The sequence below is a fragment of the Leopardus geoffroyi genome, chromosome E1 (assembly GCF_018350155.1).
Source record: "Leopardus geoffroyi isolate Oge1 chromosome E1, O.geoffroyi_Oge1_pat1.0, whole genome shotgun sequence".
Lineage (NCBI taxonomy): Eukaryota > Metazoa > Chordata > Mammalia > Carnivora > Felidae > Leopardus > Leopardus geoffroyi.
This window is the reverse complement of record NC_059330.1, coordinates 527364-550732: the sequence shown is the minus strand read 5'-3', so window position 1 is coordinate 550732 and position 23369 is coordinate 527364. Positions and strand designations below refer to the sequence as shown.

The window sequence follows — 23369 nt, the reverse complement described above, 5'->3', positions numbered from 1 at the left end:
GTCAGCACGGAGCCTGATGTGGGGCTCCAACTCACGAACCCGAGAACATGACCTGAGCCCAAGTCCGGTGCTTAACCGACAGAGCCACCCAGGCGCCCCAAACTCCCGCTTTTAAATGCAGCCGCTCAGAACTGGGCCCACCTCCCCTGACCCCTGCACAGTGATCCCAGGCCAGCGGTGCTGTGGCCGTCACTCCCACTTACAAAGAATTGTAATGTCCTGGGGACACATCCCTAATTCGGTGTTAGGTGTTAAGTGAGAAGGCCAGGACACAAAGCTGCATGTTTGGTGGGGTATCAATCATGTAAAGTGTGTAGGGGGGTGTTCTGAAAGCAGAGAAGAGCTACCCCAGAAATGTTAACAGCGTCCCTGGGTGACGGGATTATACGTGGTTTTTGTTTTCCTTTTTATGCTTTACCCCACTTCTCAAACTTTCTACAAGGGCTGTGTGTTATTTTTAGAATGAAGGGGGGTGGTCTCCTGTGTTTTAAATAGGAAGTAATTACAAATCCTTGGGCCCAGGCCCCAGACATGTATTAATCCTGGTCTTTTGAGATTTTTGTGCATATATTTGCATATAGGGTTTTTTTCCCAATAGACCTCAATTAATAAAATTTCAGAATACCTTCGACAAGGGTCTCGTTGCAGACTTGATTTGCGTAGCCTTCTGTGTGCTCTGTCCGCATCTGTGCAGCTGCCCAGGCCTCTGTTAGAGTTCCTGTGGATCCAGTGTTTTTGAGGTCCCAGCACCTCCGTGGCCACGGCCCCAGGAACCACCCTGCAGCTGCTGGGTCCCCGTGGCTCCTGTCTCACTAGCATTCAGGATAGACCAACACAGGCGAGGGGGTAGGTCCCCCTGTTGGGGCCCCAGAGGGGCCCTGGGAGCCACAAGGGCACAGCCAGCTCAGTGAGGAGAGCCTCGGCTAGAATGCAGACCACCTGTAAGAATGGCTGGCTGGTTGACTGATTGGCTATTTGGTTGATTGGCTGGCTGATTAACTGGCTGGTTGATTGACTGATCATCTGGTTGGTTGACGATTGGCTACTTGGTTGACTGATTGGCCGGTTGATCGACTGATTGGCTGGTTGGTGGACTGATCATCTGGTTGGTTGACGATTGGCTACTTGGTTGACTGATTGGCTGGTTGATCGACTGATTGGCTGGTTGATCGACTGATTGGCTGGTTGGTTGACTGACTGGCTGGTTGGTTGGCTGGTTGATTGACTGATTGGCTGGTTGGTGGACTGATCATCTGGTTGGTTGACTGGCTGGTTGGTTGGCTGGTTGATCGACTGATTGGCTGGTTGATCGACTGATTGGCTGGTTGGTTGACTGACTGGCTGGTTGGTTGGCTGGTTGATTGACTGGCTGGATGGTTGGTGGACTGATCATCTGGTTGGTTGACTGGCTGGTTGGTTGATTGACTGATTGGCTATTTGGTTGATTGGCTGGCTGATTAAGTGGCTGGTTGATTGACTGATCGTCTGGTTGGTTGACTGACTGGCTGGTTGGTTGGCTGGTTGATTGACTGGCTGGATGGTTGGTGGACTGATCATCTGGTTGGTTGACTGGCTGGTTGATTGACTGATTGGCTGGTTGGTGGACTGATCATCTGGTTGGTTGACTGGCTGGTTGGTTGGCTGGTTGATTGACTGATTGGCTGGTTGGCTGACTGATTGTCTGGTTGGTTGACTGATTGGCTGCTTGATTGACTGATGGCTGGTTGACTGACTAATGACTTCTCGGCATGGGCCAGTTTTGGACAGCTTGCTTTCATCTCCAAACATGGAATCTGAGTGTAGAGGAGTCTCATACAGAAAACACATTAACACATTTTGTGGACATGTTTTCCAAAGAAGTGTGGGCTCAGTTTACAGTTCAGACAACCTTAAGTCTGGCTCAATAGTTAACCTGGGTTTCTCATCCCTGCCTCTGCCATCTGTTTAGACATCACACGCCATGCAGCCTCTGGAAAACTCCAGAGAGAATGAGTGAAAACACATGTAACATCTTGGTGGTGTTGTTAAAATAGTTTGACCCATGGGTCCCCTGATGACAGTCTGAAGGACACCGGGACTTCCTTGGCCACACAGACATTCCCATTCCCCATGGAGCTGAGGCAGGACCCCCAGCTGAGAGTAGGGGAGCCCCGGGGAAACACAGAGCACACACAGTCTGTAACCCGCATGCTCAGGGCCCAGGGGTGGATGAAGATGGCCACAGGGTTGTGACCTCCGTGGGCCATGGCTGCGTGTCCCTGCCTGTCCCCTCTGGCCGGAGCACAGGAGCCTCGCCCGGCTGTGGGGGCAGCAGAGGAAGCCCCGGCGACCGTGATGGGGGCCAAATCCTCCAAATTTCTAAATGCGTGAGGAAAGCGGGACCACGGTCCCCTGAGGCGCTAGACCACCACCCACAGGCAAGGCGACAGCAAAAGTGCAGGCTTTGTTTCTGAGAAGACTGAGCGAGGGGCCTTCAGCTCTGGGCAGAAGGGTCCTGATACCTGTGACCTCCGTCCCCTCGGGCCACTGACTGTGTGACCTTGAGTTCTGTACCTGGTTCAGACATGCTGAGCTCCCCAGCATGCAAATAAAGCTGGGACGGGGTCCAGGAGGCTGCACGGAACTGGGAAGGGCCACGTCTGTCGCCTGGACCCAGAGTTGGCCATGGGCCGTGAGGGATTTAATATGTGCGTGACAGAACACAGACTCAGAAGAAGAGGTGGCTGTCCCGGGGCCACACGGCCAATTAGTGGCAGAGCTGGCACCAGAGTCCCTGACTGAAACGCGGGACACTTTCTACCCCCGACCCCCACACAGCGGGAGGTGTCCCCAGAAGGGGCGGAGTGCTCAGGGCGTGCGTGCGAGGTGTGGGTCAGTTTCCCTGAACCCGTGTGACAGCCCTGGCAGGTGGACACCATCCTCCCTCCTTCAGAGATCAGGAAACAGGGACTTAAGAGTAACCTGCCCGAGGTCACTCGCTCAGGAAGTGCCGGAAGCAGGTGCGTCAACGCCAACCGGAACCTAGAGCGTCTCCCTTCATTCCGGCCGACTGCCTCCCACGCAAGGACATGTGGAGCCCCTGCGACTCCGGAGCACGGGAGCGTCGGACGAATCAGAGAAAACTTCCATTTTACTATGTGTAGCTGAGAAATGCTGCTGTGGAAGATGGAATTCTCAAGAACCAAGGTTTATTTATTTTTTTAATGTTTATTTATTTTTGAGAGGGAGAGGCAGAGAGAGAAAGAGTCACAGAATCCGAAGCAGGCTCCAGGCTCCGAGATGTCAGCACAGAGCCCGATGCGGGGCTCGAACCCACGAACCGTGAGATCGTGACCTGGGCCGAAGTCAGACACTTAACCGACCGAGCCACCCAGGCACCCCAAGAACTAAGGGTTGTTTTTTGGTTTTTTTTTTTTTTTTGAGTAAAATTGAAAGATAGGAATGCATCTTCATGACGTTAGGATGACAGATGTCACTGTTCCAGAAAAAGTGTCGCCAACTATAACCTGATGGAAGCGATTTCCGTAGACACAGAATAACCCCTCTCCAGCGGACACCTGCCCCTTCACACTTCCGGCCGCCCCAGAGGAGGCACCTTGCAGGCTGAAGTCGCAGAGTCCTGTGTGTTCACCGGCTGAGCGTCACACGTGGTGAGAGATTCGCGCGGCTTCCCTGGCTGGCGCGCAGGTGATGGACCTGATTCCCACTCCTCTGCATCTGCCCGAGTTCAGGCTGGAGACAGACCCGCTCGCTCCGCGCTGACCGCCTGAGAGTGAGATCGCGAGGAGGCGCCCTCCCCCCCGTTTGCACAACCAGTGGTTTCAGAGCGACTCGTTTTGCTCGTGCTGTCTTCCTGAGTACCGAGACCCCACCCTTTTTAAGCAGCGGGAACAGGTGCCAATGACACGGACACTGGGAGCAGTGGATGGAACCGCCCCATCGAGCCCTCTCCGACCACACGCGGGTTTACTGGTCGGGATTCACTACTCCCGGTTTACCTGTGGGGCAGCGGGCACTCTGGGAGCCGGGGACCTGTGGGGACCAGGCAGGTGACGGGGCTGACCTGAGCCAGGTGGTGACCTCAAGGAACCACGGAGCCGCTTAGAGCTGTTTTCACAAGAAAGGGTTTCCCGCTGAGTCCTCGCACCTGCTGACCACACCCCCTGGGATAATCCCAAGTCTGCACAGACACCCCCTGCCTCTCACCTGGGAAGGGGCTCCGGACCCTTCCCAGCCAGAGCAGAGGAGCTCCCGGGGGCATCCCCAGGGCAGAGAGGAGGGGGTCCCTCCTCATCACCCGGCAGGAGATACGCAGCCCCTGGGCAGGCAGGTCACGGCGCAGGTCGGCACGAAGCAGACGCCCTCAGCCTCAGAGAGGTTAGGGACACCCCTTGCCGGCCGCACAGACGCTCCGGGCCAAGGAACGCTTAGATGCTAAACCCCAAGGGAATCGGGCCCACGTCTGACACTGTTCAAGACATCGTGTCTGGAGCTGGGCAGCCAGATTCGGGGAACATCAGAGACGGGAAGGCCCTGGGCTGTCTGGCCGACTGTCACCTTGCAGGGGGCCCTAAGAGGAGGCGGGGCTCGGCTGGCCATGTGGGAACTAGAATCCAGGTGCTGACCCTGGGCGCGGGGGCTCCGCCCTCCTGGCCAGTGCCCCGCAGCGCCCCCCCCCTCCGCATCACCAAGTTGAGTGTGAGCACCGAGCGTGGCAGCGGCTCCGAGCAAGGCGCCTGGACGTGAGCCCCGCACTTGCGAGGTGGCCCTTTGACGTCAGAATGAGGGCGGTGGCCAGTCCCCGCAGCCACCACGAGGGAAGAGAGGTCATACCTCACCGCGCCTGAGCCATGAGCACAGCTGTGCAGAAGCAACGCGGGTGTGAGGGCAGGGGACTGTCACCGCGGCTCACAAGGCCGCGCGGCGCCCCCCCCCACCCGAGGCGGGCAGTGCGGGGGCCTCGGCCCCCCTGCGTCTCCAGAGCTGCCTACTCGTCCAGACACAGGCTTGAATTTGCGGCGGAAACGGGAAACGTTTTTCCTTTCTCCTTTACTGTTACTTGAGTCTGAAAAAATGATCATCCGTTGGCCCGGAGACCGTCACTAAACTCACACCCTCCGTCTGCATCCAGGGGAGGAAGGAGGCTGGGAACCCCTCCCCGAGCCCAGGGGCTGAAGGAGGCGCCCTCTATCTCCCTGGCTGGCGACCTGAGACCACAGCCTGCCCTGCCTTATGGCCGGCTCTGCAACAGACGCGCCCCCTAACGACCCCTCCGGCCGGTGAACCAGAGGCGTCCTCCCCACCCCTCCCCTGCCCCCGAACCGCACGACCGCACGCGACAGCAGCCGGGCCCACCGGCTCCTCAAGCCCCAGTACTCAGCTGACTTTCTAGGAGCTGAGGCCCCTCCGTCCTCTTGGGTCTCCCAGCAGAAGGGGACCCAGAGAGACACCTGCAGCTGCAGATAGATCCAGGGCCTCTGCTCTCATCTGCTCTCTGTGAGGCTTGAATAGCGGGTCTGAGTCAGCAGCCCCGGCCTGGTTTCATAGGGAGCGGGGAAGGTGGCACCAGAGGGGTCTGTCCCTCTCCCGAGTCTGCGTAGGGGATCCAGGACCACACTGGGCGGAATCAGAACTAAACGTCTGGGACCCCTCCGCCCCAGGCCCCGAGTCCCGTGGCCCGGGACGATTGGACCCGGGCACACGGGGTGCAACTGGGGAGCCACCACTGCCCAACCGGCGGCCCGGAGCCGCCCCCCAAACCTCAGCCCCGAGGCCCCGCCCAGAGCTTGTGTCTCTGAACGCAGTCCCGCCTCCCTGAAGCGAGAGCTCTGTGCCACCGATCAGGAAGTGCTTTAATCAGCATCTGAACCGTGGGCCCCCCGCCCACTCGCCCTGGTCGCCCTCGTCCCTCGGGGGGATGGACTTCCTCATGTGGGTGCACAGCACCTCGTCGATGTAGATGGTGTTTTCCTTCACCTGGACCTCCTCCTGCAGGGCCAGCTGCCTGCAGTTCAGGCCCTTCAGCTCCGCCTGAGCCCGGGCCAAGGTCTCCTTGAGTCTAGGAGAAGAGGGAGAACCTGAGGCGCTTTTCCCGGGGCCGGGTGCGGGGGGGGGGGGGGGGGGGGGATGTGTTCATGTGTTCGGGACAGAAGCCAGATTGATAGTTTCCTCCCCACAGAGACTTCAAAGGGGGCCAGATTCCCAAGGCAGAAACCCTCACCAACTGCCAACGCTTAAAACTGTGGATTTTGGGGGGCCCCTGGGTAGCTCAGTCGGTTGAGCGTCCGACTTCGGCTCAGGTCATGATCTCGCAGTTCGTGGGTTCGAGCCCCGCGTCGGGCTCTGTGCGGACAGCTCGGAGCCTGGAGCCTGCTTTGGATTCTGTGTCTCCCTCTCTCTCTGCCCCTCCCCCACTTGTGCTCTGTCTCTATCAAAAATAAATAAAATATCTTTAAAAAATTAAAAAAACAACTGTGGCTTTTTACCTAAACGTCTGGATTTGGGCTCCAGAAAAATTTAAACCTTGGGACCCATTTTCTGCGTGACAGCAAGTGGCCGCCCTCTAGAAAGGGAGCCCTCGAACTTTACCGGTGCAAATGCACTCATGCCCACGTGGCTCTGCCCAGCCCTGTTCACAGTCCACGTGCACAGTCCTGTGCACCCCAAGTGCCGGCCGCCCCCTACCTGGCGACGCTGTGGGCGATCTCTTGGACCTCCCTGACCAGCCGACACTGCGCGGCATCGCGACACAGCTCCACGTTAGGCCGGTGCGTTCTGGTCTCCAGGCGCGTGTGAGCCACCTTGGCGGGTCCTTCCTGGTCAGCGATGGCCTTTTCGAGAACCGTGACATTTTTCTCCTGGCAAGCAATCTCTTCCATGACCTTGCAAACGGATCGGAGACAGTGAGGGCGGGCTGTGCCGTTCAGCACTCGGCCGCACACACTCTCACGCCTGCTGTGATCACGTAGGTGAGCAAGGCGGGACCTCAGACTTGCGCCCCCGCAGGGCCCCGGGACGCGCCTGACCTCTCCTCCCTGCCGAGGGCACAGCTGGCCGGCGAGGAGGCTCACCGACCCTCAGAACCTCGCCGGTGGGATGAACGAGGCCACTGTCGCCTCACGTCCTTCCCCGGGCACGTGGGTTCCCTGGAGAACGCCCTGAGCGTGGGCTGCAGGCTGCCTGCCGACCTCGGCCGGGTGCCCTGTGCCGGGAGCACAAAGCTGCCCGTTTCCCCGTCGGTCTGCCCGCCGGCCCGGGGTCCACCCTAGAAGCCTGGAGAGAGTGGATGAGCTGCCTCGGGGTCTCTTTGATGGGGGCTTGTGCGCAGAAAAGATCACTTAGAAGTGACTTGGCGTTTTAGATGAATACTGAACTAGTTTGAAATTGTATTTCTTCCTTAAGCTTTTTTGTTTTTAAACTTTGCATCATGGAAATTTCCAGAAGAACACAGTAGAGAGGATAGTGACCCCGGTGGGCCTCTCATCAATTTAAGCAGCAATCACTATATGGTCAGCTCTTTTCCATCCCGGCCCCGCCCATCCACTCAACCATTTTAAAGCAAATCCCAGATATTATATCACCTTAGTCTTAAAAAGTTGAGTACGTGTTTTTAAAACATAAGACCTCTTGGGGCACCTGGGTGGCTCAGTCGGTTAAGCATCCGAGTTCGGCTCAAGTTATAATCCTTTAAAAACAGGCTACATTCTCTTAAATTTCACAAATGCTTAAAATACCCAAAATACACACAGATTCTTGAAAGCAAAATTAGTCACCATGGGTTAGGTCAGGACTCAGCAGTACGGCCAAACCCAGTCTGATGCCTGTTTTTGTTTGTACACAAAATTAAAAAAAAAAAAAAATTGTCTTTTGAATTAGCAGACTCTTTTCAAGAGCAGTTTTAGGGTTTCAGCAAACGAGCGGCACGTCCAGAGTTCCCACGTACCCCCTCTCCCTGGAGGGCGGATTTCTCCATCATCGGCACCTGGCATCGGTGTTGCGCGTTTGCCACAATCGGCGAACCGTGCTGACATGTCAGTAACTAGTCGACAGTGAGGTTAGGGCTCACTGTGCACATCCTGTGGATCTGGACACATGTGTGATGACACAGGTCACACGGGATAACTTCACTGCCCTAAACCGCCCCCCCCCATGCACCTCCTGTTCACCCCTCCCCCTCACAGAGACCCCGGCCATGTCGGTCCCTGTAGCCACGCCCTCTCCAGAACATCACGTGGGTGGGATCGGACAATGACCAGCTCGGCTGGGATTTCAGATGGACGCCTCTCGTTTAGCGATCGCTGAGGTTCCTCCACATCTCTCTGTGGCTTGGCAGCTCGCTTCTCTTTCTCTGGGTAACATTGCGTCGTGTGGACGGACCACGGCCTCTCCGTCCGTTCATCTATCGAAGGACACCTTGGTTGCTTCCAAGTTTCGACGATCACGAGTAAAGTCCTACGAACGTTCGGATGCAGGGTTTCGTGTGGACATAAATTCTCAACACATCCGGGCAAACGCCCCGCGGCGAGACCGCTGGATTTACGCGCGCGCTCGGTTTCCTAAGAGACTGCCGAGCTGCCCTCCCCGCTCCCACCAGGACGGACTGACAGCCCGTTGCTCGGCCTCCTCGCCAGCGCTTCGCGCCGTCCACCTGCTGGGTTTTCTGCAGGTGCGCACGGCGTCCCGCTGCCTTCACAGGCGCCTCCCTGGTGACCTACCACGTGGTGCCTCTTTCCTCGTGCTCAGCCACCCGTGTCTCCTCCTGTGACGTGTCTGCTCACGTCTTTTGCCCGTGTTTCAGTTGGTCTGCTTGTCTCCTCCTTGGTGAGTTTTAAGAGCTCTTCGCCTATTTTGGATACTGGTCCCTTATCGGTCGTGTGTTTTGCACATCTTTTCTCCGAGTCTGTGGCCCATCTTTTCTCTTTAAAGGAAGGTTTTCACAGGGCGCCTGGGTGGCTCAGCCGGTGAAGCGTCCAACTCTTGCTTTCGGCTCAGGTCCCGATCTCACGGTTCACGGGATCACGCCCTGGCGTCGGGCTCTGCACTGGCAGCACGGAGGCTGCTTCGGATTCTGTCTCTCCCTCACTCACACATGCTCATATGCACACACACTCTCTCCCTCTCTCGAAAATAAGTATACTATAGAAAAAAGTGAAAGAAAGGTGTTCACGTATCTAAGTGGTTGAAAAAAAAACAAAAGAAGAATGAGATTCGCGTCATGTGAAAATTATATAAAATTCAAATTTCGGTGCCCATAAATAAGGTTTTACTGGAACACAGCCACGCGCATTCATTACAGTGGGTCCTTCTGGACCATGGTGGCGGGTTGACAGACGGCACGGGCCGGGCTGTCATCACTTTGCGCTGCCCCAAACATCACAAACCCCAAAGCCACGGTCGTGACCCGACGGCGCGACTTCTGTGGCCACGCACTGCCACCTTACTTGGTACACCAGCGCACACTCGTTACGGTCACACAAGGAAAGCAGCCTTTGCGTTTTGCACGTTTAAGGCGCATCAAGGGGGGGGGGGTTGTTAATCAAGGAGACTGCACAGCAGGGCCGACGTCTGCGCCACACGGCCCAACATTCCCCGCCCCCAGGAGCGGGATTTCTTCACAAAAATGAAACTGAGGATCCGAGTAAGGCTCGAGCGGCCCTTCCGTCAGCCGCGCGGGAAAGCCGCTCACCAAGGGCGAGTTAATCAGGTCGCGTTCGATGGCGGCAGCTGAGGAAGGGCGGCCCGAGGATGCGAATTTGCTGGTGACCCTCGGTCCTTCTGCAAGAAGGGTTGAAGCGCTAAGCGCGTTAGAAGCCCACCGATGGTCACTCGAGGAACGAGGCGCGTGACTCGGACGGTCTGTCTGGTTCCCCGTGAGCTGCCCGGCTGGGCCTGAGGCCTTCCTCTCAGAGCCAGACGGTGCCGGCAGCCTCAGTCACCCATTCAGGGCACAGGCTCCCAGACGCCGAGCTCCCGGACCCCATGGCTCCCTGGCCCTGCGTTCTCCGACCCCACCGCTCCCTGACCTGGGGGATCCCTGACCCACCACTCCCAGGGTGAGGTCACCAACCCCCACAGCAGCCTTGTCTCTGATCCGCCCATAGGAGAGGGGACAGTCCCCGTGCTGACTCTTGTGAACATCGGAATGATTGCAGGGTGCGTGTGGGTCGCCTCCTGTGACACGTGGCCCGCGCCCCAGCCCCTCGGCTGTGCCACCCAGCCACCCCCCCGCGTGCCCGCCCATCCCTCCCACGCGTGGGGTCGGCAGAGACACAGCCTTTGCGGTCGCCGTGACGGGAGGCAGTGACGGGAGCCACCCGGCCCGGGCTCCGCGCCCAGCGCTGTCGCCCGTGAGCCCGTGAGCCCCGGGGCCGTAACAAAGCTGTCAACCTTTCTGGCCTCAGGGTCCTCACCTTAGAGACAGGGACCACGACGCTGCCCCTCTCATTGTCGCGTGTACTGGCGCCAGTCCTGCGGCTGAGGCCCCAGCTGCACCTGCTGCCCCCCGGGCCGCCCTGCGGGGTCTGCCGGGTCTCAATGAACCGGCCTCCCCAGCCTGTCCAGACAGCTGGATCCCTCGTGGACTCAGCACCCCCGGGTCCTCGGCTCCGGGGGCCACGACCCCTCCTGCCCCAGGCTACCCTCCCCCTCCTTCCTGCCTCAGACCCGCCTTCCCTCCGGGGCCCCCACCAAGCCTCCTCCTGCTCTCTGGCCGTTCATACCACTCCCAGCGGCGGCCGCCAATTTGTACCGGGGGTACGTCGTATGAGCCACATACACGTGCGTACGTATACGCGTGTAACTCGCGTGCGGCACGTCCCGGGGGTCTGGCCGGGGCTGTCTGGCGTAACCCTGACCCACCCAGACAGCTCCCTGCTTCGTCGACGAGGAAGATAAGCAACGGGGCTCAGGCGGACTGCGCACGCTGTCCATTTTCCGTATATTCTGATGTTCTGCCGTCAAAACACACACCCTTCCCGGTGGGGAGGGCCCGGCGACGGCGAAGGGGCCGGCCTGCAGACTGATGGTCTGGGGCTCGGCCCGCTCTGTGCGCCCCGAGCCCGGGGGGCCGTTTCTCTCCGCCTCAGCCTCCCAGGGCCAGGTGCCAGGGACGCCCCCGCGGCCCAGAGAACCTGTCACATCGCTCAGGCCGGTCCCGAGCTGCTCTGTCGGCCCTGCCGCGTCTGGCCAGGAAACCCCAGGAAGCCCGGGCCCCCCACGCCCGCCGTGGGCCCCGGCCACCCGCGTCTCCTCCCGACCCTGAGCGTGCGTCCGCCTCCAGGGCCCGTGGGCCTCGTCAGCGGTGTCTCCCCGGCTGCTGCACCTGGGGGTCCGTCATAAAAGCGCACAAACGATAAGGGGGCTTCCCGGCGCCACACGGGCTCCATCTGTCCAGGGTCCACACGCGCACCCGCCAGGCTCTTCTCGCTCCCGCCGTGCTGCCTGAATCCCACCAGGTGCTGAGCGAATTCCACCAGGTGTTGAATGAACCCCGTGGTACTGACTAACTCCCGCGATGATGAGTGAATCCCGCCAGGGGCTGACTGCATCCCACCAGGTGCTGACTGAACCCCGAGATGCTGACTGAACCCCGCAGTGCTGACTGAACCACAGCAGGTGCTGACTGAACCCCAAAGTGCTAACTCAATCCAACCAGGTGCTGACTGAATCCAGCGGTACTGACTGAATCATGCCAGGTGCTGACTGAACCACAGCAGGTGCTGACTAAATCCAGCAGTGCTGACTGAATTCTGTGGCGCTGACTGAACCCTGCCAGGTGCTGACTGAACCCCGAGGTGCTGACTGAACCCCGCCAGGTACTTACTGAACCCCACGGTGCCGACTGAACCCCGTGGTGCTGAATGAACCCCGCTTTCTGCCCGTGTGGCTCCTCACGCAGCTGAGCTGTCTGACGGCCAAGGCCTGGGTTCCAGGTCCGAGTGCAACTCTGCCGGCCCGCTGCCACGTAGGCGGCCTCAAGTACTTACACCACAGACACCGGCACATGCTAAAAGTCAGGGCCCCGTAGTTCTAATTTGTCCCGGACGCCAGGTCGGCAGCCCAGCAGCGGGTGACCGAGAGGCACGCGGCGCCCGAATCCTGAAACTCCGGCGGGGATTGGGGAATCGGTGGCGTCCGACGAACGCATGGAATTTCGGAGTCACGAAGGACGCGGCCGCCTCGCACGCGAGCGGAGCCGAGGTCCAGGGTGGGCGGACGGCCTGCTCTTCGTGGAGACGACGCAGAGGCCCCGAACGGGGCCAAGTCCCCTCCGACCCCAGGAGCCGAGCCCCGCGGCCGAGCTGGGGGGGGCCGAACAGCCTTCCTCCTCACGGACCACGAGCACAGGCCGGGGGCCGGGCTGGTCCCGCCGCCCGCCCCCCCCCCCCCCCCCCCGCGCGAGCCTTCCGCTTCCCCCGCCGAGGGGCTCACCTTGGCCAGGTGAGCGGCCAGCTTGTCCCTGGCGCCCTTGGTCTCCTGCAGCCCGTCCCTGAACGCCGCGTCCACCGCGTCACACTGCCTGCGCAGGTCGCCGGCCGTCTGGGACAGGATCCGGTCCACCAGGGCCTTCAGCGCCAGGGAGCTGCTCCTCTGCTTGGCGGCCTTCTCCACGTTGCTGTTCGAGAACTGCAGCCAGTCCTCCGGGCTCACGGAGCTGAAACGGAAGCCACGCACTCACTGGCAGCGCGTCGGGCTGCGGAAGGGGGTGCGCACGGGCGACGCCACGGAAGCTCGGCCTGCCCCCCCCTCCCCGGGTCGGGAGCACGAGGAAGCCCCCCTCTCCAGAAAGAGCCGGCAGCGGTCCCTCCGTGGCCACCTCCGTCGCTCTGGTGCCGGGCGCCGCAAACGCGCACCCGACTCGGGCTGTGTCCGCGGGTGTGGGCCGGAAAGGGGGTGATTAACGTGCCCCCCGTACATTTAAAACAGGACTGGGGCGCCTGGGTGGCGCAGTCGGTTAAGCGTCCGACTACAGCCAGGTCACGATCTCGCGGTCCGTGAGTTCGAGCCCCGCGTCGGGCTCTGGGCTGACGGCTCAGAGCCTGGAGCCTGTTTCCGATTCTGTGTCTCCCTCTCTCTCTGCCCCTCCCCCGTTCACGCTCTGTCTCTCTCTGTCCCCAAAATAAATAAACGTTGAAAAAAAAATTTTTTTTTAAATAAAACAGGACAAGTTCTCACTGTTTAGAGATTTTGTATCAGACGCCTCTGAGGCGCCCCCACCCCCGCCCCGGGCCACATCAGGACGTCACCCGGGCTGCCCTCCGTCCAGGGCCACTCACTGGGGCTCCACCCTCACGGCGTTCTCCGAGCATCGGATGTTCGGGGAGTTGTTGTTGAGGGAGAAGCAAACGTCGTCGATGGTCAGGGCCACAAACTTGTCCTTCAGGTCCTTCTCCAGGTCGTACTTGGCCGAGCGGTTCAGCCTGCAGGAAGAAGGAAGCGGGGTTCCCTCTGCGACGCCCAGGCGGCACCCGCGGGCCCCCGGAGAACCCGGGACACCAGCCACCGCGAGCCTGGCGCAGGACGCGGTGCCTGCTCCCCTCCCGCCCGCCCCCGGCACCACGCTCACCACCGGGTCACCCACCCTGGCCTTCCAGACCCTCCCTCCCACCGGGACGGCTCCTGATGTCAGCGCGGAGGAGTGCGGAACGTGAGGGCTGAGCGCCGGCGGGAAGCGGCTCCGCGTCCTTTGGAGTGAATCCCTGCCCCCCACCCCGTCCCCAGCCACGGCCAGGGGGCGGCTGTCACGTAGGCCTGATTCTGCGTGTTCCCGGGCCACCCGGGGCCTGTTTCCTGGGCACGGCCGGGGGGGCCGCAGGCGGGCCGCGAGGACGCACCTGATCTGCTCGGACACCTCCTCCAAGCTGCGGGTCAGCAAGGCCGTCACCCCGCGGATGGTCTCGGCCTCCTTCACCAGCTCCTGCTCCACCTTATCGTGCACCAGGTCGATGCCGACCCGCTTCTCCCTGGACGAGAGGAAGGGGCTGCTCATCCAACGGGCCGGGGACGCCGGACACGCCGTCTGTCCGGACAACGGGTTCGAGTACGACCAGACCCGTCTGGATGGCGTGGCCGGGACGTGCACGGGTCCGTATCCGCGAGACTTCAAAATGTCCAAACTACAAGGAAGCAAGACGATCGATTGCTCACTGCTCACGACGGATACACTCGTCCCCTCAATTTCGCCTTCATTCAGAAGCCTTTTCCTTTTTACTCGTTCGTTAGAAGCGTCGTCTTTTGACTTAGAATTCCAAACACGCCTGTTTCCTTCCTGGAAACAGGACCCGGTCCTGACCGCTGCCGAGGATTTGAATCCAGAAAGATGCCCTTCGATAGTAACCACGACGCAAGCTCGCTATTCCCACGCCGGGCGTCCGTGACACCACAGGTGTCGTGCCGACCTTTTCAAGGGGATTTGTGACGTGCCCTTTCCAGCAAACTCGAGGAAACGGCGCTTCAGAGCAAGTATCTCACCCAGTGTCACGCCACGTTCCCCCCATTTTTCCCCCCAGAAGGACCCGTCCCTGCCGATCTCTCTGTCCACCCCGCGTGGCCGTGCGTGGCGGAAAGGCCCCGCCTCTTCCAGCCGCGAGGTCTCAAACTCTGCACACCCGACTGAGCCCACCCCACTGCTGGGCGTGAGGTGAGGGTCCGGAGAGGTCCCTGGGCTCGGTCGCTGGGACCCTGGGGGCTCTGGCCAAGGAGCTGCCACTTGATCTTGGAGGCATCGGGTTGGACGGAGAGGACTTTGAGCCCAGGGGGGCCCCGTGAAAACTGGAACAGTGTCTCCCCAGAGCAGACAGCACCGCCCACTCCCAGGACTGGTAGGAGCAAAGGGACAGTAAGAGGTATGTCTGCACAGGGCCCTCTGGGTGACAAAATGCTCCCGTGTGGCTTGGTGCACGGGAGCAAAGCCGTCCTGGAGGAGCTGGGCCTGCCCTGCGCGTCCACGCTAGACCGCTGGCGTGGCCATGTGACTAAGCTCTGGTCAGTGGGATGCAGGTGGAAATGGCAAATACCAAGCCCTAATTATTCCTCCTTGCGGGAACACAGACGAAATGGCTGGAGCGCCGGCTGCCGTCTGGCGACACGAGGTAACCTGGGGGGGGATGAACGCATGTGGCAGGGCACGGGACGGCAGACGCCCGGAGCCTAGCACGGTGCGCACCGTGCCAGCCCTGCGCTGTCTGCAGACTCCCCGAGTGTGAGACAGACAGAAACCACCCTATTTAAATTCAGCACCGTTTTGCCGTGCACAAACCCAGCCCTAACTTCCACTTAAGGCAGACAGGAGCTCCTTCCGCTGCCTGCCAGCTGCCCGCCACCGCGGGAGGCCAAGAGAACATGTCCTCGCTTGCCCCTGGCGACCCGCCACCCAGCACCCGGTGACTCCCAGCAGAGGTCCCCCGGGCACCCCCCCCCCCCCCCACCCACCTGTACTCCAGGCACATCTGGGTGATGCGCAGGGGCTCCTTCAGGCTCTCCAGCGCGTTCTCCAGTCTGGTCCGGTAGGTGAGCAGGTCTTCGGTGGTGCACACCAGCTCCCCCAGCTTGTCATCCAGCTCCTTCTTCCAGAACCTGACCTCCTCGAGCCTCTGTTCTGAGCACACAGAGAGGGCACAGAGTCACACGGGGGCCAGCCTGCTCCCGGGGCCACCGGCTCTGGGATTAGAGACCTAAACCAGCCGGGACACGTTCCCTGCTGCTTGGGGCGCCTCCGGGTCCTTGTTAGGTGCCGACTGGGGGAGGGCGGGGTCGGGCGGCAGGAGGGAGGGAAGGGATCTCTTCTTACAAAACCAACGTGGAGTTCGTGCAAACGCCATCCACGAGGGTCGCTCTAATTCTCCAATACCTGTGTTTTTCATAACGTTTAATCTGATCAAAGCTGGAAACCTACGGTGTTTGAAAAGTCAAACAGACCAAGTTTGGCAGACCCTTCCCCACCCAATCCCGCTTTCTGGAAGCAACTGCCTTCGAAATGCTTTTAGAATTTCCTCCTGCATTTGCTCACACGGCTGCTTGTTCTGGATCACTTTCAACGACGTCGGTCAGTTTCCTGCGGTTGAAAGACCGGGATCTGCGCTCACACAACACGTCCCTGACCTTCTGTCTTCCCGATACGGCCGCATCGGCTTCCGGTTAAACAGTAATTTCACGCTTGTTTCTGATACTGCAAATATGCGAATGGTGCTTACACCCGAGCCAGGCAGCGTGCTAGTATCGGTTTCTTCTCTTACACGTTTTTGTTTGTTTTCGGAGGGGCTGCTAGTTGTGTTTTTGTTTCACTTTCCAGATACTCATCACTAACTTTCCCTTCAACTTTCTGACAGAACTATGACCCGCAGGTGTATTCAAACCCATCACTTGGCCAACGGCTTTGCTTACTCCCCAGGACCTCTGCCCAGAGTGCTCCCTCTGCCTGCCTGCTCGCCGGCGACGCCTGTCTCCCCCAGAACCCCTGACCCTGTGCACCTGCCGCAGCCCCCTCCCCAGCTGTCTGTTCCAGAACCCCCCACCCTGTGCTCTTGCCACAGCCCCCCAGCTGTCTGTTCCAGAACCCCCACCCTGTGCTCTTGCCACAACAGCCCCCCATCTGTCTGTTCCAGAACCCCCCACCCTGTGCACCTGCCACAGCAGCCCCCCCAGCTGTCTCCTCCAGAACCCCCACCCTGTGCTCTTGCCACAGCAGCCCCCCATCTGTCTGTTCCAGAACCCCCCACCCTGTGCTCTTGCCACAGCAGCCCCCCAGCTGTCTCCTCCAGAACCCCCACCCTGTGCACCTGCCGCAGCCCTGTCCCATCTGTCTCCTCCTCCTGTTCACGCCCCTCCACAGGTGAAGCAAGCCCTCCTGAGACACGGGGGCACATGACCGGAAATTTTTGAAAGCCTTCGTTCTACCTTCATCGTCTGACTTTGGCTACGTGTAGACTACAGGCTGTGATTTTCATGAGAATTTTGATGACGTCTCTTCACTTCCCTCCAGGGTCCGGAGCTCCTGCGGACAAGTCTGAACCCTCCGGATTCCTGATTCTCTGTGTGCGGCCCAAAAGCTTTCCCGGGGTCGCTTCCCTATTCCCCTACTGTCAGCCTTACTCGAGTATGCCCGACGCTGGAAACAGACCCTCGGGTTCTGGGGAACTTCCTAGGGCCCCCCGCAGGCGGTTTCCTCTCCTGCGTCTTCTCCGTGCCCCTTCTGAATCCCTGTCGGAGACAGAGCCTCCCCGCAGGGTCCCCAAGTTCTTACCCCTCCTCTCCTGTTATCCAACCGTCTGTCTTGTTTTTCCCCTGTATCCTGGAGATTCTTCCACTTTCTCTTTCAATCCCTCTTTCAATTTTTAAAAATGTCCTGCTCTGGTCTTTTTAGTTCCCAAGAACACTTTCTCGTGCCCCGAATGTTCTTTTTTCAGACTCTCCTTGGCCTATGGACACAGTGTCTTCTCCAAATTTCCTGAAGACTTTATGCTATAATTTCTTCTCTGGCCCTGTGTGCGTCTGGCCATCCGTCTGTCTGTCTGAGTGCCTTGTCGTGCTAGACAGATATCGTATTGGCTGACCCTCAGCTGACTACATCTGAGACTGAAATCCTGGCTGGAACCTCTCTGTGCAGGCACAGGGCTTGTCCGCCCCCGCACCTGGTTCTCTCCTCGGATGATCCCGGGCCCTATCGTCCGCAGATGCCCCCTGTGGGCCTGCTGGTGTTCGCACGGACTGAGGCCTGTGACTCTCCACGGGGGGAGACAGAGCCACAGTGGGGAAGGGGCTCTTTGTAAACTCTTCCAACCAGTCTCGTCTCCAGTTCCGCCCTGGACGTCCAGAGCCGGAGGTGACTGACGCTTAGGTTTTAAGCATCACACGGTGTCCACGGCATGAATCTGCTACAGGCCCCAGCCAGCATCTTCCTGTCCCCACCTGCACAGGCTTCCTGCAGTCCCTACGCCTGTTGCCTGGACCTTCTGCTTTCTGTCCCCAGAATCTTCTCTCCACAACATTTCCACTTCGCTCCTTTCCCCCACCAGCTCTCACACTCTTCATCAATGCCATACATGATGTGTTGGAGTTTTATTCTTTTAACGTTTATTTATTTTTGAGAGAGACAGACAGTGCAAGCAGGGGAGGGGCAGAGAGAGAGGCAGACACAGAACCCGAAGCAGGTTCTAGGATCCGAGCTGTGAGCCCACAGCCCGACAGGAGGCTCGAACTCACGCGCTGTGAGATCATAACCTGAGCCGAAGTCAGACGTTCAACCGAATGAGCCCCCCAGGCGCCCCGACTTTGTTGAAATTTTAAAAGGGAGGGAAGGCGGGGCGCCTGGGTGGCGCAGTCGGTTAAGCGTCCGACTTCAGCCAGGTCACGATCTCGCGGTCCGTGGGTTCGAGCCCCGCGTCGGGCTCTGGGCTGACGGCTCGGAGCCTGGAGCCTGTTTCCGATTCTGTGTCTCCCTCTCTCTCTGCCCCTCCCCTGTTCATGCTGTCTCTCTCTGTCCCAAAAATAAATAAATGTTGAAAAAAAAAATTTAAAAAGGGAGGGAAGGCAAACGCGTGTGTCCACCACGTGCCCTGATGTCCCCTGACGCCTGCTTGTACCTGACCACCATCCTCGCGCTGCGTCGGCCGCTGCCCTGCTGGAGCTGTTACCCACAGGTCCCCGGTTCAATTCCTGCTCGTCCGGCTCTCACCACCACCACCACAGTGGAAGACCTCCTTGCCCATGACAGCATGGCCTGGCTCTCCCCTTTCTGCCCGTGATGACCCCGGACCGCCGCCTCTGCCCCCACATCTAACTGGCTTCCCACCGAACTGGGCCTTCCCAACCCACGGCCGTCCTTGGCTTGGCCAGCCTCCCTCCACCCCGCTGTGTGCACACCAGGAGTGCTGCACGCCTCCCGCCTTCGTGGCTCCGTCCGAGCCACCTCCTCGCTCAGAACGCTATCTCCTGGACTCCTGTTGCTAGAATTTACTCAGGAACCCAATATGCTGATTACCAGGCCCCTACCGGGCGTGAGGTCCAAGAGACACAATGGAAAGACATGGTGTGTGAGGCAGACGCGAAAACAGACGGTTTCAATTCAGTGAGTCTGTACTCTCTCTCGCCACGTAAAAAGCACAGTGGAGGCTCAAAGGAGGGAGGCTGGGGGTCAGGAGAGGCTCCAGCACTGATGAGCCCCTTGCTCTGACCTCTGGCCTTGAGCCCTGAGAAGGTCTCCCCAGACAGAGTGTGAAAGATGCACGGAGGCCGGGGTGCATTCAGTGAGGTCCTGCAGTGACACGTGTAGCACACGACGGGAGGCACCTGTGGGTCGATGTAACTGCCAGTACTCTGTGCGTGTGGCCTGATTTGGAGACGGGGTCTTTGCAGGTGCAACCAAATTCCCCACCAGTAGGACTGCTGTCCCCACACAAAGACAAGACAGAAGACGCAGACATACACTCAGGGGACGTCACCGACAGCGGAGGCGGGAGGTGGAGGGCTGTGTCTACTCCCCAGAGCCCGCCGGGAGGGCGCGGCCCCGCCACACCTCTTCCCTCCAGCTGTCACCTCTTTGGCACCTGGGAGGTTTTGTCTCATTTCATGTTTATGTGAGTTTTGCTCGTTTAAGGGCACTGCCCTTTAAATCGTGTCTGATGCTCTTAGGCGGCCAGTGAGTGTGCCTGGAATCCACAGAGGAATGGACACCGGCGAGCTGGAAAGCGGGCTAGGTTCCCGGGCCTCTGTCTTGGGGCCGTGAACTTAAAGCCAGAAGCTGAAGACCACGCGTGTCTCCCCCGCTATTCCAGGGTACTCCCTTGCCACTCGCGAGCGCCCAGTGCAGACGGCACCGTGGCTGGGCCTCGCCCGCCGCATCCAGGCACGTGCGAAAGCGCGGCGCGTGGCCTGCCTTACCTAGTTTCTTGTTCACGTCGCTTTGAGACTTTCTTGTGGTCTTTCCGATCTCCTCCACAAGCCTCTGGCTTTCTGCCACCAGGCGCTCAGAGCGGGACCTCTCGGCCTCCGCTCTGTGGTACTGGTTCTCGTTCGCCATGTGCCATTCTGCCGGCAGGAACTTGGGCGGAGGTTGCAGAAGTCTGGCCATTGCAGCTTCCCAAAGTCCTGACCACAAAGGCAGACCCTCCTTTAGTTTCGTAGAAAGCAATCTGTCCTTTTTTTGATGTCACTTTGTATGAAAGTGTGACATACATACCAAAAAGCACCTAAATCATAACCTGTACGCACCTCACGCTCCCCTCGGGTCACTGTCCTTCACCCGCGTTCCCACGGGGCAACCAGTAGTCTGACTCCACTCTAGAAACGTTCTGGTGTTTCTGAACGTGCTATAGGTGCAATCAGACAGCGTGTACCCTTTGACATCTGACGGCCCCCGCTTAACCTTATGTTTGTAAGATTCACCCGCATCGCTCACCTAGATGTGGTTTGTGTGAGTGGCTTGTTCAGTACGCCGTGAATGTATCTGTCTTCTCTACTGTGTTTGGGTGTTTGGGGCTCCAGCGTGGGGCTATCTGGAGTGTGCCAGGAATATTCTCACACGTGTCCTTTGGCGACCCCGGGCATGCATTTTTAAGACTCATCAGAATGGCTGGGTCCTGGGCAGTGTTCACTTTTAGTATGTTCTGCCAGCAGAGGAACCCAGCCCCGCTCCCTGGACAAGCCAACACCTGTGACATCTGCACCCAGACAGCTGGGTCTGGAGCCTGCTGGACGGGTGGAAGAAACAGACTCTCCTCTGCACGACAAAGAAAAGGGAGAAGGCGGCCTGCGGGGGCCAGAGCGCCCCGACCCCCACACCTGTTCCTCACGCAGCACCCCCCGGAACACCTGTCCGCACACGCCCCTCAGGGGCCAGAACCTCCAACCCTCCCACGGCCCCCCGAGTCCGTCCGGATGCGGGCTCGAAATGCACCCCAAGACCTCGGTGCGTCCAAGCAGCCCCCGGGAGATGGACAAGAGGCCGGACGGGGAGGGAGGGTGGGCGCCCTGCACTCACCTCCGGGAACCACCGACCACGCGGCTCCCGGGCGGGCGTCGCCCTCACCCACCTGCAGCTCCCGGCTCCGCAAAACCTACGGGTCAACCGCGCGTCTCCGCGGCAACCGGGGACGCGTTACCCAGGCCAAGGGGGCGGGGCTGCGGCCGGGAGGCTTGCGCAGGCGCGGTCCCTGCGGCCTCGCCGCGGGGGGGGGGGGGGGGCGGGGGGGTGCTGCGGCCGGGCGGCTCTGCGCAGGCGCGGACCCTGCGGCCTAGCTGCGGCTGGGGAGGTGGGCAGGGGGCTCGGCGGTGCGCACCTCCCACACCCGGCGGGGGGCGCCAGGCAGGGGACAGCGACCGTAGCTCCCAGTCTGGGGTGGGGAGCCCTGCGCCTGGCCTGGCCCTGCCGCGGCGCCCCTGGGGTTGGGCCGGGACCCGAGCGGTCGGGTTGGGCCCGGGTTGGGCCGGGACCCGAGGCCGCGGGAGAAGGCGCAGGCACTGGCAGCCGGGAGGGTCGGGGGTTGAGGGTCGGGGGCAGCTTGCCCGGCTATGGAATGAGAGCACAGCGCTCGGGATATGTGCGCACTAACAGAAAATAAACGAGTTACCCAGCTAGGGGAGAAATGCGGCATGGTCCTCGTCCACACAACCCGAATCCCAGAAAATGGGCATTCAAATATCCCGGCCAGGAGGCGGACTACTTTACCGCTTGACACCAGCCAATCGAAGGCAACCTCCCTCTAAAAGCAACCAATCAGAGGAGGCTTTGCCTCGTGAAGCCCGCCCCCTACGTCTCGCGAGCCGTCGACGCGACCGGGAGTCCCGCGAAGCGTCATGAATATTAAGCAGCTGCTGTCCAATGGCATCCTGGGGAGCTGAGATTGTATATTCATATCCCCGCCCCCGAGAAGCGTCTATTTAAGGAGCGAGCTGGGGGTCCTGCGGTCAGTGTCCCGGCGAGAAACCGGGTGTTTTGTCCGTGTTGTGGGGTTCCCGCTCGGAAGGCGAGCGCGGGGACGGGTGGGGGTCGTGTGGCTCCCGGGTGTGCTGGACTCACGCACGCGGGCGAAAGGTGGGGGCGGTGTCCTGGGAGCCGGTGGGCCTGAGGCCCCACCCACCATGGGGGTGTCCCCAGTTTGCAGACCCCGCGGCTTCCCAGAAGTGCTGGAAAGAGGGTAGAATGGGCAGAAGTACATGAAATGAGTTGTGAATCATGATCGTAGGTCACCGTTGTATCCGCACCGATGCTCAAAGGTAACCCTCGCCCTCCCCACCGGGTGGAAGGGGCTAGAAGAACCTGAGACCCTCAGCCGAGAACCGGCGCTAGGGGTGAAGTGAAGCCGGCCCCCTCGGCTGGAGGTCCGCCCTCCAAAGGCCTAACTCTGCTGCATTTCTCGATGTGCTTAAAAAAGAAGGAGAAAGGACTGACTCTCCAGCTATTTATTCTGGAGTTCCAATATAATTGCAAGTATTTGAAAACATTTTCAGAAGAAACACCTTATTTTGCACGCACAAGCCAGCAAAGGAATGAGCCGGATAGAGGAAGCCTGGAAGGACTGATCACCGATGATTGCTCAGGGGGGCCTGGTACACGGCTGCGGGCAGGATGGACCCTATAAAGCACACGTCCAGCACAAGGCTTAGAATTTGCTAACTTAACAAGCATGCAGCCAAAGCTTACAAACTAGAATATTCAGGCAAGGTGTATTGAAGCTCTAAGTGATTTTGAGGTTTTCGTTGGTTGGAATAAAGCCGTGTTTCCCAAACTTGAGTCATTCTGGTACCAATTTATTAAATTTTGGCCCTTCCATGTACCACCCATAAAATTATTTTGCGGTTTTCCTTCAACTATACTCCTTTTTACATGTAAGGATAATTATTTCATTTATTTTTTTAATGTGTATTTATTGTTGAGAGAGAGCACGAGAAGGGGAGGGGCAGAGAGAGGGAGACACCGAATCCAAAGCAGGCTTCCAAGCTGTCAGCACAGAGCCCAACGCAGGTCCTGAACTCAAGCACCATGAGATCACGACCTGAGCTGAAGTCGGATTCTTAAGGGACGGATCCCCGCCCCCCCGGGGTCCCCAAGCATAATTATTTTAAAAGGAGGCTTTATATCACCATCATAAAGGGAAAATTAGTATCACTGGTATTATAGACAGTAGCCATAAATAATATGTTACATTTATGAATTCCAATTATCAAAAACTAAAGTATACTTCAACACCTTAGAAAGCACACAGGTTGTGTTATTTTGTTGTTCCTCGTGGTTACCTTTTTGGGGCCTGTGCATGTCCTGGCTCCTTTGGTTTCGATGTACATTTCTGATGGCTTAGGTACGGCTTAATATAGTTCTAGTCCTTCAAACGTTCTAAGCACTCAGCATATGTGGGGCCAGAATTCTCCTCCCCTTT

At 59.2% G+C, this 23369-nt stretch overlaps 1 protein-coding gene across 1 annotated transcript; it reads right to left on the bottom strand.

The window, feature by feature from the left end:
- Window positions 1–5856: 5856 nt before the first annotated feature.
- On the bottom strand, window positions 5857–21076 carry TEKT1 (tektin 1). Its single transcript, XM_045490016.1, has 8 exons — window positions 20975–21076; window positions 19876–20082; window positions 15430–15595; window positions 13833–13961; window positions 13275–13418; window positions 12430–12652; window positions 6685–6881; window positions 5857–6058 (listed from the first exon to the last, which is right to left on the bottom strand). The coding sequence occupies exons 2-8, from the start codon at window positions 20063–20065 to the stop codon at window positions 5857–5859; spliced, it is 1251 nt and encodes a 416-aa protein (XP_045345972.1). The 5' UTR covers window positions 20066–20082; window positions 20975–21076.
- Between the last annotated feature and the right edge of the window lie 2293 nt (window positions 21077–23369).